The sequence below is a fragment of the Seriola lalandi genome, unplaced genomic scaffold, assembly GCF_002814215.2.
Source record: "Seriola lalandi dorsalis isolate HSWRI2012SDOR001 ecotype SW California unplaced genomic scaffold, Sedor1 jcf7180002054692, whole genome shotgun sequence".
In the NCBI taxonomy this organism is placed as follows: Eukaryota; Metazoa; Chordata; class Actinopteri; order Carangiformes; family Carangidae; genus Seriola; species Seriola lalandi.
This window is the reverse complement of record NW_019525245.1, coordinates 1399946-1412518: the sequence shown is the minus strand read 5'-3', so window position 1 is coordinate 1412518 and position 12573 is coordinate 1399946. Positions and strand designations below refer to the sequence as shown.

General features: G+C 40.6%; 2 protein-coding genes across 4 annotated transcripts; both read left to right on the top strand.

Annotated features, from left to right (window-relative positions):
* The first annotated feature begins 1710 nt into the window (after window positions 1-1710).
* LOC111667702 (single-strand selective monofunctional uracil DNA glycosylase) lies at window positions 1711-4556 on the top strand. Its single transcript, XM_023423462.2, has 2 exons — window positions 1711-2226; window positions 3037-4556. The coding sequence occupies exons 1-2, from the start codon at window positions 1894-1896 to the stop codon at window positions 3565-3567; spliced, it is 864 nt and encodes a 287-aa protein (XP_023279230.1). The 5' UTR covers window positions 1711-1893; the 3' UTR covers window positions 3568-4556.
* Window positions 4557-5882: 1326 nt separating this feature from the next.
* On the top strand, window positions 5883-12433 carry LOC111667658 (calcium-binding and coiled-coil domain-containing protein 1-like). Of its 3 annotated transcripts, XM_023423398.2 has the most exons (15): window positions 5883-5990; window positions 6544-6569; window positions 6735-6883; window positions 7050-7152; window positions 7637-7839; window positions 7991-8203; window positions 8320-8468; window positions 8569-8638; window positions 8944-9198; window positions 9291-9416; window positions 9730-9825; window positions 10341-10428; window positions 10522-10688; window positions 11412-11494; window positions 11662-12433. In XM_023423398.2, exons 1-15 carry the CDS (start codon window positions 5926-5928, stop codon window positions 11687-11689), a joined length of 1821 nt encoding a protein of 606 aa, XP_023279166.2. In that variant the 5' UTR covers window positions 5883-5925; the 3' UTR covers window positions 11690-12433. The 3 variants fall into 3 exon arrangements, with proteins under 3 accessions (XP_023279166.2, XP_023279167.2, XP_087034686.1); XM_087178560.1 differs by lacking the exon at window positions 5883-5990 and having other exon boundaries at window positions 6551-6569; window positions 6676-6883; XM_023423399.2 differs by lacking the exons at window positions 8320-8468; window positions 8569-8638.
* Window positions 12434-12573: the final 140 nt, after the last annotated feature.

The window sequence follows — 12573 nt, the reverse complement described above, 5'->3', positions numbered from 1 at the left end:
GAGTTCCCATATATGTTGAGCATTTGGCTGCTTTTCTTTCACTGTCATCCAACTCATTCCAAACCATTTTAATTTTGGGTTTAGGGCGGGTGATTGTGGAGGCCAGGTCATCTGAACAGGCTTTACATGGCCTAGAGATGTGTTTTGGGTCATTGTCCTGTTGAAGGACAAATGATGTTCCCACTAGGCACAAACCAGATGGGATGGCATGTCGCTGCAGAATGCTGTGGTAGTGATGTTGGTTTAGTGTGCTTTCCATTTTGAATAAATCAACAGCATCAAACCTCCTCCGTGCTTCGCGGTGGGAACCGCATGTAAATACCATCTGTTCCCCTTTTCTGCATCTCACAAAGACATGGTAGTTGGAACCAAAAATCTTAAATTTGGACTCATTAGACCAAAGTACTGATTGCCACTGGTCTAATGTACATCCCTTGGGTTTCTTGGCCCAAGCAATTCTCACCTTATTGGCTTCCCTCAGTAGTGGTTTCTTTGCAGCAGACCATGCAGTCTCCTCCAAACAGTTGATGTTGAAATGTTTTTGCTACTTGAACTCTGAAGCATTTACGTAGGCTCTAATCTATAGAGCTGCGTAATAAGTGACTTTTGAGGTTGGAAACTCTAATGAACTTATCCTCTGCAGCATTTTCCAGACTGACTGACCTTCATGTCTTAATGATGGACTGTCTATTGACTGTATACCAACCACGACACAACACAGCTGATGGTCTCAAATGCATTAAGGCAAGATATTCTACTAATTAACTTTTGACAAGGCGCACCTGTTAATTGAAAAGCATTCCAGGTGACTACCATGAAGCTGATTAAGCTAATGCCATCTTATGAAAAGCTGTCATCAAGGTAAATGGTGGCTAATTTAAAATACAACCTTTTTTTTTTTTTTTTTTTTTTTTTTTACACTTTTTTGTTTACTACATAATTCCATATGTGTTATTTCACAGGTCTGATGTCTTCAGTATTGTTCTACAATGTAGAAAATAATCAAAATAAAGAAAAAACTATGAATGGGTAGGTGTGTCCAAACTTTTGACTGGTGCTGTAAGTAGAAAGTAAAGGCATCATATAGATAGATGAGCTTTTCTGTTTTTACTTCCTCTTTAAATCCTGCTTCAGCCACTCAAATTCAAAACAAAGGCCTGACATGCAAATATTTTACATGCATGAGTGAACTATTTTAAATGGATTACACCTGCGGCCAGGTATGTTCAGTGTAGCACTAACGCATCCCTTTCACTTTCACTTCACAGATAAATGCTAACTCAGATTCCTACTTTTAAATTAAAAAGCATTAAAGACCTCCAATATCAACAATATCAAAGAAAATGCTGCTCTGGACTAAACCTGACACCTAGGTGCTAACCTTTATGTTACTGCTGTATTTATTCATTGTAACAGCGCCATCAAGAGGTCAAACCCGAGGAAAAAAACATCGTTAATCGCTTCCACTTGCATCCGGCATCCCTTAAGAAAAAGTTACTCCTTACACCTTTTTTTTGAGAGAGAGGAAAACATCAGAAAACAAAACAATGCACAGTTGAATGAAATGAATGAATCGGACAGAGTGTCTCTGGTCAGCCAAACTTAGTACCCAGTGGTTAGTTCAAGTGCCGCCTTTGCCAACAGTACACTCAGTCAGGTCCTCAGCTGTAATGACACCAGTGTTACTGTAGAGGGCAGCAGCCGCTTTGAATGCGCAGGAAGAAGACGCCGAGGAAGAAAATACTCCGTATGTTGGAAGAATTTCATAATTATCAAAAGTGTTCAACTTTAGGCAGTCAGTGTCAAAACCTTATCAAAGCTGGCAGAACATAACGTTAATGTTACGTTTTTACCTGACAAACAGGAACTTGTTTCATACGACCGCAGTCGAAAATGTTAGATGACAACACGCCTGCACAGGAATCGGGTAAGCTAGCTTGTGGAGACGGGGAGAAGGAAGTGGCTTTGTGTGAGGCAAATGAGCAGGGATTTAAACCTGCGCCGGAGGTGCACATGACGCCCTCCTCCAGGTTTCTGCAGGTTGAACTGGAGCTGAACGTCCACCTCCGTCGGCTCACCTTCAGCAACCCTGTCCGGTACATTTACAACCCGCTGGAGTACGCCTGGGACACACACCGCTGCTACGTGGAGAAGTATTGCCAGACCGGACAAAAGATCTTATTTTTGGGGATGAACCCAGGACCTTTCGGCATGGCACAGACTGGGGTGAGCAGTGCGTTTAGACAGTTGCATTTTCTTTCAAGTTAGAATGATAAACACGCTAATCAACACAGGATGTCGCACAGATGGTCTGTACCCAAGGAAACCCAAAACGACAACCTGCCTTTCTTTACTGACTTGCCTTATCTGAAAACAGTCATCAATTCCCTTCCCTTCCTTGAGTTCTGCATGATCTACTAGCACCTTGCAAGAACAGGTGTGGGCTTTCCTTTTGTCCTTTACAACAATAATAATAATAATACAAAACTTTATTTGTATAGCACCTTTCATATAAGAAATGCAGCACAAAGTGTTTTACAACAAAGAAATGAAGCATCAAGTGCATAAAACGAAAAGATAAAAGGAACATTAAAACAAAGTGAAAGCATTAAAACACATATGAAATTCATATAATTCACCATAATATAATGAGACCAAATGACTGTGATATTACTCAGTTTAATGCACTATGCATTCAAATGAGTTCAAATCAAGGTCATAAGGCAAGTGGATTCAGCATTATCCATCTTGACTACCTGTCCTATGGAGGTTCTGTGTATTAAAATGAACCTGCAACATGTTCCTACATAAATTTGTACACAAATATGATCAAATGGGGCCCTCAGCTCATTTTTGCCCCAGGGCCACATGCTAGATCACATACACACTTAGTTAAGTCTATATTTTCCAAGGTTTCCTCACCAGATGTTTGTGTGATGGTTACTTACTGTATAGCAAACTTAAATTTCAAACTTGTTAAAACTGTGACTATGATGTGTTTAATAGAGTTTAAATTATCTACTTTTCTTTGCAAAGGTCCCCTTTGGTGAAGTGAAGTCAGTTGTTGATTGGCTGAAGATCACAGGGGAGGTCGGTCATCCTCAGAACGAGCATCCAAAGCGGCGGATCACAGGACTCGCGTGTACTCAGAGTGAAGTTAGCGGTGCACGTTTTTGGGGCTTCTTCAGAAAGTTGTGTGGTGAACCAGCACTGTTCTTCCGCCACTGCTTTGTGCACAACCTTTGCCCACTGATTTTCATGAGCGAGAGTGGGAAGAATTTGACTCCTCCTGAGTTGCTGGCGGCTGAGCGGGAGGCCCTTCTGGCCCTGTGTGATATTGCACTGTGCCAGGCGGTGCAGGCACTGGGCGTCTCCATGGTGATTGGAGTTGGGAAGGTTGCAGAGCAGCGGGCACGGCGAGCGCTCTCTGCTGCAGATGTCAATGTGCGAGTTGAGGGCATCATGCATCCGTCGCCTAGGAACCCACTAGCCAATAAGGGCTGGGAGGAAGTAGCCAAAGCCAAACTGGTAGAACTGGGTGTCATGTCGCTACTGAGCAAGACATGAGCTAATCTCACACCAGTAAGTGTGTCTGTGTCTGAGCAAACGTTTCCACCTTCGCTGACAATCGCAGCAAACAGCTCCAAGAAGAGCTTGTACACAAATGCTGTAAACACATCTGCTCAGCTGCTGTATTTTTTATTCTGCTGTAAACATCTGTCTGTTTTCATTTGGAGATGGTTTTCTTTATAGATCAGTGGATGGAGCGTGGCAATAGGTTAAGGACAATTTATTCTAAAAGTATTATTACACTACTCTAACTTTAAGGTGCTTCATATCTAAAGGATAAGCTCTGGATGTTTTTGTCAAACTGTTGATCAAACTTGTTAAAACAGTATTTTTAAAAAAAGGCCTATACTTAAAATGTGTATGTAAGTATGTTCAGCCTTGTCACAGTCATATTAGCTGGTAAATTTGTCATTTGATTCTCATATAAAATAACAATTTTAGTTAATTACTACAACTGACTGTGACATTTGATTGGTATAGAAAAATACTTCTAATGAAACAACCTGTAAACATTACAAAGATTATTTTGTAAACATACAGTTGTACATATTGTTGATGCTGGACTACTGCAGAGGACCATTCTTTTGTATTCTTTTTCAAACATTCTTTTTAATTGTCATTTGTTTTGATAATGTTTTATTCATTTACACACTTTATTTTTTCCAGAATTTTACCAATCCTGTTTATTCCTGGGCTCTTGGAATAAAGAGTTTCTTGTTTAAATAAACCTAGTAAACCTAATGATGAAATACGAGATACTTTCCTTTCCTTATCTCCTTATCTTTACTTTCTGGTACTCCAAAGATGAAAGCATTACTGACAGCAAAAGCTAATATTTAGCATGTTAGCATGACAATATGCTAACATCCAGCATATTCTGTCCTGTCATGAAGTGACTTGTTGGACAAGAGGATGTTTTCGCTTGTTGGTGGAGCCAGATGTCCCAGTGTAAATAATGACAATAATAAAATGATGCCCGAATTAAATGTAGCTGTTTCATTTTCAGGGTATTTATGTTGGATGACTGGCATGTTGACTGAGACACTTGAATGTAACAGAGCCTGTACTTTTCCTACGACAAATCTCTGCTATGGGAAAAAAGAGGCATATCTGCTTTGTAAACCTACCACCTCTGCCCACACCCACGTGTGGCCAAAATCAGTAGTGTTTGATTTTTCAGAAATTCCAGCAGCAGCATTATGTAAGCCTCTGTAGTTTTCCACATGTTGGGAGCCCTGAATTTGACTGAGATACAAACAAAATGAATGGAGACCTTTGAAAGCTGCTTTTCCTGCCCACAACTGCAAGCAAGCAATTAAAATAAAGTTTTCCACCAATGCCGCATGGACAACAGAATTTCCCCCCTGGCATTTAGAGTGGCAGCGGTATAAAGGAAATGGTGTCATGCAGTTATGGTTGGAAGATGGACTTGAGAACAAGTAATTCATTGTAAAGTAACTAATGAAAAGTGTTTGAAAATTCATCACCAGGCATATGAGCCAAATCTGTGTTAATGGAGATGTCCACCATGTGGCATCAGTACAGCCTATGACATTATTCACACTCTGCAGCCTACGCCAGTTGTCTGCTATGAAAATGTTCATGGTTCTGTCTTTGTGATGTTGAACTCACTTTTGACCATATGAATCCCCAAACACAGCAAAAACATCGCTCACTTGTTTAAAGTGGTTGTGTGATAAAACTATGCTGCCACCAAGTGTTCAAAACTGAGACTACATTTCTTAGGCAATCTCAGCTAATCTGATTTAAAGAAAAAAAAAAAAAAAAAAGCTTATACACGTTTATACATCTAGGCTGAATCCAAGTTACTCAAACATAGCAGTGACTGATGAGTTTCACCCGAAATACTGCTGATAATTCTTCAAGTCCGTCACTGTCTCTGCATTTTCAAAGCAAACTAATACAGAACCATCCACACAGTGTGTGAGTCACACAATAAAGTCATATCTGTGCCTCACATTGTGGAGGTGTGTAGCTGCATTTCAGGGTTCTGATCTCAGGACAGTGAGCTCACTTAATTTGTTATTAAGAGAAATGTTTAGCCTTGAGCATAGTGCCCCCCTCCCCCTGTCCTGACCCCCCTCCTCCTCTTTGCCTACTAAGAATTGCAATGAGCAAGAACTACCAGCAGCAGATCTTGTATCCCACAGCTGTGTGATCTAATGGGAGTTGAAGTCCATAGCATTGCGTTGCCTTGTGATGAGCTGTGTATCCCTGAACTGCATCTCCCATGAATCAGCCAGCATCACTAATTTTACTTGGGGTCCACATGGTTCCGGAGAGGTTGTGAAACTCTTGCACCTGACAGGATTGCTCATCACTGTCTACAGACTGATGCACAGCTCTATCCTTCATCAGATAGCAGAAAACACATCACATTCATTTCTCAGCGGAATAAGGTAAGATTCAAAACATTGCCACCACACAGCTCATTCATTTATTAAATCCAAGCATATAATTATTAACTGTTCTTAGACAGCCATAGTGACTTAACAAGACCAATAACAAGCAACAAACAACTGCACTTAACAAGACCAATAACAAAAGGCAAGAGTAACATATTGTGAATAAAGAATATTGAAGATATTAAAATGTTTTGAATGTTATGAAAATGTTTTTGTTTTTTAAATTAATGGCATACATTTAAGAAGAAATTATTGCTAAATTGAAAATGTAATTAAAATGTGCCATTTTATTTGTGTTCAAACTATTTATGAATGCAGTTATGATGAAAATAATCATAGTTTCAGTGTTGGAATATAAATTGGAATTATTAGTTGACTAAGGACTATCTTTTATGATCTATAACTAATTATAAAACCTGTATTTCATCAATAGTTTGATATAATTTATGATATAGATTGATTGTTGATCATTTTTATTGTTGAAATCATTTAAAAAGATGGGTTCAGAGCTACAAACAATCATCAGGATATCTTTTCTTTTTCACAGATTGCATGGTATAACCTCAGTGCGCAGTGAGTATATGAGCTTGTTGTTTATAAACATATTGTGGGGCCATAGGTGACCGGTGTTATGACCATGCAGCATTGCTGAACTGACTCTGCTATCGGCTTTCATCAGCTGTTCTCCTCCAGACTGAAACTGGAGCACATTTCACTGGATCCTTTCTTCCTAAACAGCTCAGCTTCCTATAACCATGGATAAACAGTTCACAGTGGTGTTTCGAAATGTGGGGCAACTGTACTTCCCCCAAACCAGAGTGGAGTGCCACTACAGTCTGACCTCTGACCATCAGTGGAGCAGCAAAGACTGGATAGGGATTTTTGAGGTACAGTCACCCAACCTCCCCATTCACACACACACACACACACACACACACACAAAAAAACCAAAACTCAATTTGTTTTAGCAAAATAAGTTATGTGTCTCAATACTGATGGGGATGCACATTTGTATTGTTTGTGTCTTAAAATGTGTTTGCTATCATGCCACAGATGGGCTGGTCTTCAATGAAAGAGTATTACACATATACATGGGCTCTTGTTCCTGAAGGGTACGCCGAGGGAACCAGTGTAAACTGCTGTGCACTTTTTCACGGTAAGAATTCAGCCAAAAAAACAACAACAAAAAAACAAACAAACAAATAAACATATGACACAGAGAATAGTTCAACAGATATTACAACAAGCCTCTGGCTTAAAGTTTGTGGTCAGAGGTGTGCTGTGTTGCACCTGTGACCAACAGTGATGTCACGGTGTACTGAAACTCCTATAGACATCTACATCACTGCAGCAAGGTAAAAAATGAAACCAGTCGAGGTCGGCGAAAACAACATATTCTATCGTTGTTAAGTTCTTGGGACAAAAGTTGTTTATTATATCACAAACAGCAATTCAGAAACAACACAGAGTTTAACTTAGTGTGACCATTTTTGCAATTTTGAGGTGCCTTGACTTGCTTTCACCCTCAATTCAAGTTCATTTGCACGTCATTCTGATCTCACTAAGAGCTTGTTTTGCTCATTTTTAAAGAATAAAAAAAGAACAACTAAAGTACAACAAGAAATATCTGCTCGATACAGCATGTTACCTGCCCCGTCCCAGTACCGTGGAGTACCAGTTCGTGTACGTGGATAAGATGGGACAGGTGTGTGCCCGCAGTCGACCATTCACTTTCTGTGCTCCCAAGCCGCTGGAGGAGCTGGAGACTCTGAAAGAGGAACGAGACGAGGAGGACGGCGAGGAGGAGCTGCTCCTGGTCATCCCCAGGGCCCAGCTGCTGCAGGTGGGAAGAGAAAAAAACTATTCCAGATAAGCATCTCCATCTTCATAATGAGAAGTTGGGTATTTGACAGAATAGTGTAACGTTTAATCAGCTGTGTAAATTCCATTTAATTAATGCAAACCTCCCTGTTCCCCCTCCCTGTTGTGAGCAGAGTCGACTGGAGGAATGCTTAAAAAAACAAGCCGATTTACAGCAGGCTCTGGACGAGGCAAAAGAGGAGAGACAGAGTGAGAAAGAGAACAGCAGAAAAGAAAGGATGGAGTGGGAGAGTGAGAGAGAAGCAATGACGGAGGAAATCTCAGAGCTTAAGGACAACCTGAGACACAAGTGCGACCTGTTGAAGAAGATGGAGGGAAAACACAAGGTAAGTGCAGCATTAGTTGAATTTCTTTAATGGCTGAGGGCTGAAGTTTCTGGCTAAGGGAAATACACATATTAAAGTTTCTATAATATTTTTTCTTCTCTCCACAACACTAAAAGGATGTGAAGTATAGCCAGGAAAATCTGACCTCTGAACTGAGTAAACTTATGGCTGACAAGGCTCAGAGCGAGCAGCGAATCAAAGACCTGGAGGACGATGTCACAGTTCTGACTGACAGGGAGAAAGAGGGAAACATGGAACTGGAAAGGCAAGTGTTTGAGACATTGGCTAGTTCAAACATTTGTCTTAGTCTTATCTAGTCCCTGGATCCTAAAACTAACCCTATTTGCTATCCCTGTTCTGCATAGGCTGAAGGAGAGAGTGAAGAAAATGTCCAGTCAAATGAAACACGATGAGGAAAAGAGAAAGTCTCTGCAGGTTATTGGTTGACACTTCTTCTTCTCTTGTGAAACATGGATAGCTTGAAATGGGGATAGAGGACACACAGGTCTGGAAAAGTTCCAGTAAGGACTCAACAACTTACTGGAACCAGGCTAGATTTAGACGTTTAGGTGTCCTATCAGCAGTGGGAGTAAGAATGTTTAAATTAAACTCAGAAGTAGAAGATGAGAAGTTTCCTGTTTCTTTTTATGGCTTTATCAGTCAAGAGTTGTGACAGCTAAAACATTTTTGTCCCCCATTGCTATCTCTGCACTCATCTTCCTCCTGTTGTCTTTCTTCAGGCGGAGAACGAGGCCGGTCTGGTGGAGGTGCGAGGGCTGCAGGAGCATATGGATGCTTGCGAGCACGTAACCGAGACCCTGCGCAGAGAGCTGAGGGAGCTGGGCACCCGTCAGGCCCACACCCAGACCGAGCTGCACCAAGCCCGGCTGCAAGTGGCCCAGCTCACCCTGCAGCTGTCAGAGGAGAACCTGGTCTTCAGGGAGGAGCGGGCCAACTGGGCTCTGGAGAGAGAGGCTTACAAACACGCAGCAGAGGTGAGGATACGGCAGAGCCTGATCCTGCACGTGCGTGATAAATATATGGGACTATGCGGTTAAACTTGCTGCCTGTTTTTGTTTTCATGCAGACTGAGAAAAACAAATTGCAAGAAGTGAGCTGTGAGGTGCAGAGGAAAGAGGACTGGCTCCAGGAGGAGAGGATGGAGAGGGAGAAACTAGAAGTTGAGCTTGGGAGGGAGAGAGATTGTAATCGAGTAAGTAAATCAAATTACATTGCAATTATATCATTTAATACACAAACACATTCAGCTCTAAATATAACTGCTGGAGCGCTGCAGAGCTGCATCATCAGTAGTTCAGGTTCCATTTTGGAAACTGGAGAACCAAGCCAGAATTCAGCGCAGTTCTTTCATTACTCACATGCAGGCACAAATAGAAAGCCCTTCCAGGAACAGTGAGTAAACATTTCCTTTCACTGCCGTGTGATCAACAGCAGGAAAAGAGGGCAAGTCATGTCAGATGTGTGGTGTTCACATGGTCTGAGAATAATGCTGCTGCCCCCTGCAGGTGCTGCTGAGTGATGCCAAGCGAGAGCTGCAGGAGCTGAAGGCCAGTCTGAGGAAAGCCCAGATGGAGAGCGAGGAGCAGCAGCTTGAGAAACAGGCAAGAATTTCACATCAGACCTCACACACGCCCAGCAAAATATTTCTTCATAAAGTGGTTGTTTCTTCCCTCACCATAAAATATCACGTGTCTGTACCGCTACCATATCTGCTGCGCTGGCTGACCCCTGTGAAATGTGAAGGTGCAAAAACACAATTTAAATGACCCCCCCCCCCATTATCTTTTATTGTTCTCCAAGAAACAGAAAATGTCTGTAACAAAACCAAAGTAAAGAAAAGAAAGAGAGACAAATAGATGAAATCATAAGTCAGAAGTTTCCAGATGTCAAGCTGATATTTACAGTCAACATGTAACACAAATGATTTAATGCTAAGAATAATATCTTTTAAAAAAGAAAAGAAAAGTTTCATAACCTCAAAAAATGTCATTGCTATAATATATTTCTGCTTACATTTTGGAAACCACTTCATTATATTCAATCTATTCAGTTCTTCCGTCTTGTCGTCTTTTCTTCAAATCTTCATATCTACGGGTTTGAACTCGGACACTTGTAGGACCTGGTGAACTACATCTGTCGGCTGGAGCAAAGGTTGGGGATTGTGCCAGAAACTAAATCAAATGAAGAAATCGCTAGATCTATCTGTGAGTGATGAAATCTTCACACAGTACACATCACTACAATTCCACTGCCCTGTAATGAACACGTAAGTAAGGAGTCTATATTGATTCAAACAGCTCCTGACTCTTCCTCTGAGGATGACGAGGATGCTTCCCCAGCCTCCTCCAGATCAATTTCTTCTCCTCTCTTCCTGTCCGCTCACCTGGAATGGTCCAACGGAGATGAGATCCCTGCTGAGATTCACATCCAGAGCAAAAAAGACACACCAGCCTCCGACACACAGGTACACCATCCTATTCACACGAAAACCAAACAAGGATTAACGCCACCTGCTTTTGGCGCCAACAGACCCGAGTGGGCAAATATTTGACCATATTTTCCCGACAGTTTCTGCTCCAGCTCCATTGTTGCACACCTGGGTTGAATGCTGACTCATAGAAACATGTCATGAAAATGTATTTTATCTTATTGGATCAGGTTTACAAAGACGCTTGCAAATCAGGAACACAGAAGCTGTAAATTCACAGTAAACCACAGGTTTATTACCACAGATAAATTATTGTCTCCCACAGCTTAACTGAATAAACAATTTCTTTTGTACATATCTATAACACGTTTATACAAAAACAAAATGTTATTAAGTTAAATTTGACGTCAACCACATCTTCCTGTTCAGTTATGAGCTTTCTTATCTATGTGTAATGATACCTTGTTTTAAAAAAAAATGTTTTAGATTAATTAAATAATTAATTAATTGTACTTTATTTTGAAATCAGATTCAGATTATATTTGACGATATACAGTTTAAGATTAATATATAAAATGAACAGAAGCACTGTACCTTCTGTCAGTGATAGATGCAGTATTAGCCATCAGACTTGACAAAGACAAACACTCACTAATGTCACTGGTTCTTATGGAAATATTTTGGATCCTTTTATCATTAAAAGACAGTTAAAGTTGCAGTTTACATTCTTTTCGACTTCTGTTTTTTTTTTCAACTCAGGATGAGAAGAGGCAGCGCTGCGAGCCCCGAGCAGGAGAAGGGAAGCAACTGATCCCACCAGAACTCATCAACCCCATCCTGAGGTGACAAATCTGGCTGTTACACCAGTCACACTACAAACCCTGGAGTCTGAGAGACACAGGATTTCTTAACTTTTTTTTACTCTCAGTTTCGTCTGTTTATTCATTTATTTTTCTATCCTCACCACTTTCTGTAAAACTTTTTTATTTTATTTTCCTTCTCTCTGCAGTGAGCTGGCTGACTCCCCCATGTGGTAACACACAGACGGATGGCTGAACGGCAAGCTGTTTGTTTACCACTGCAATGCACATTCATGAGAAACCCGGGTAACATTTTGAGATCATTCTATTGTTTTCTAGCTGTTCATGCAGATAATGGCCTTCACAAAGGTCACAATGTAGATCCTTTAGCTTGTGAGTGCCTGAATTCAAAGAAAACATGGCACAATTTGTCAGTGTTAAGTGTTTGTTTTATCAGCCAGGCTAATGGTTTTTCTTACTGGTTTAGAATTAAAACTCAGGATGAACACTGGGAGCTCATAAGATATTTTTTGTCAGCATATGCGTCTCATCTTCATGTTAACATTCAGACTTTCATATGCAGACACTAACTGTCCAGGAATGTGTTTCAATGTATTTAAGACTTGATTTATAACTTTTTCTGGCTTTTTTTTTTTTTTTTGGCTTTTGAGTTGATTAAAATATGAATATGTTGTAACATATGTGAGAAAAATAGCAAAAGATGCCACAATTAGCTTTAATTTAACACATTAGATCCTGTTTTGGCGGCATAACAGCCCCCTTTAACCTCTGCATGTGAGTGTGAATCCTGAAACCATGTCAAATGTGTGGGTGTGTGTTACAGACACGTGCGAAATGTTCTGTTGCAACTTGTTGAGCAGAATGTCGAGTTGGAAAAAACATGTAGGTTTATTTATGATACTTTTCTCTATTGATCTGAGCTTCTGTTGGAGTTCTTTAATAAAACTGATAATAACCACATGTTGATGGCAGTCTGTATTTTGGTGAAAGTGTGTGAGGTCTTACTCTTTTAAAGGAATATTTACCATTTTGTCTTACAAAACAGAAATACTGACTGTTAGCTGTGTTGACATGTAAAGTGTGTAAAGTGACGACAAAGA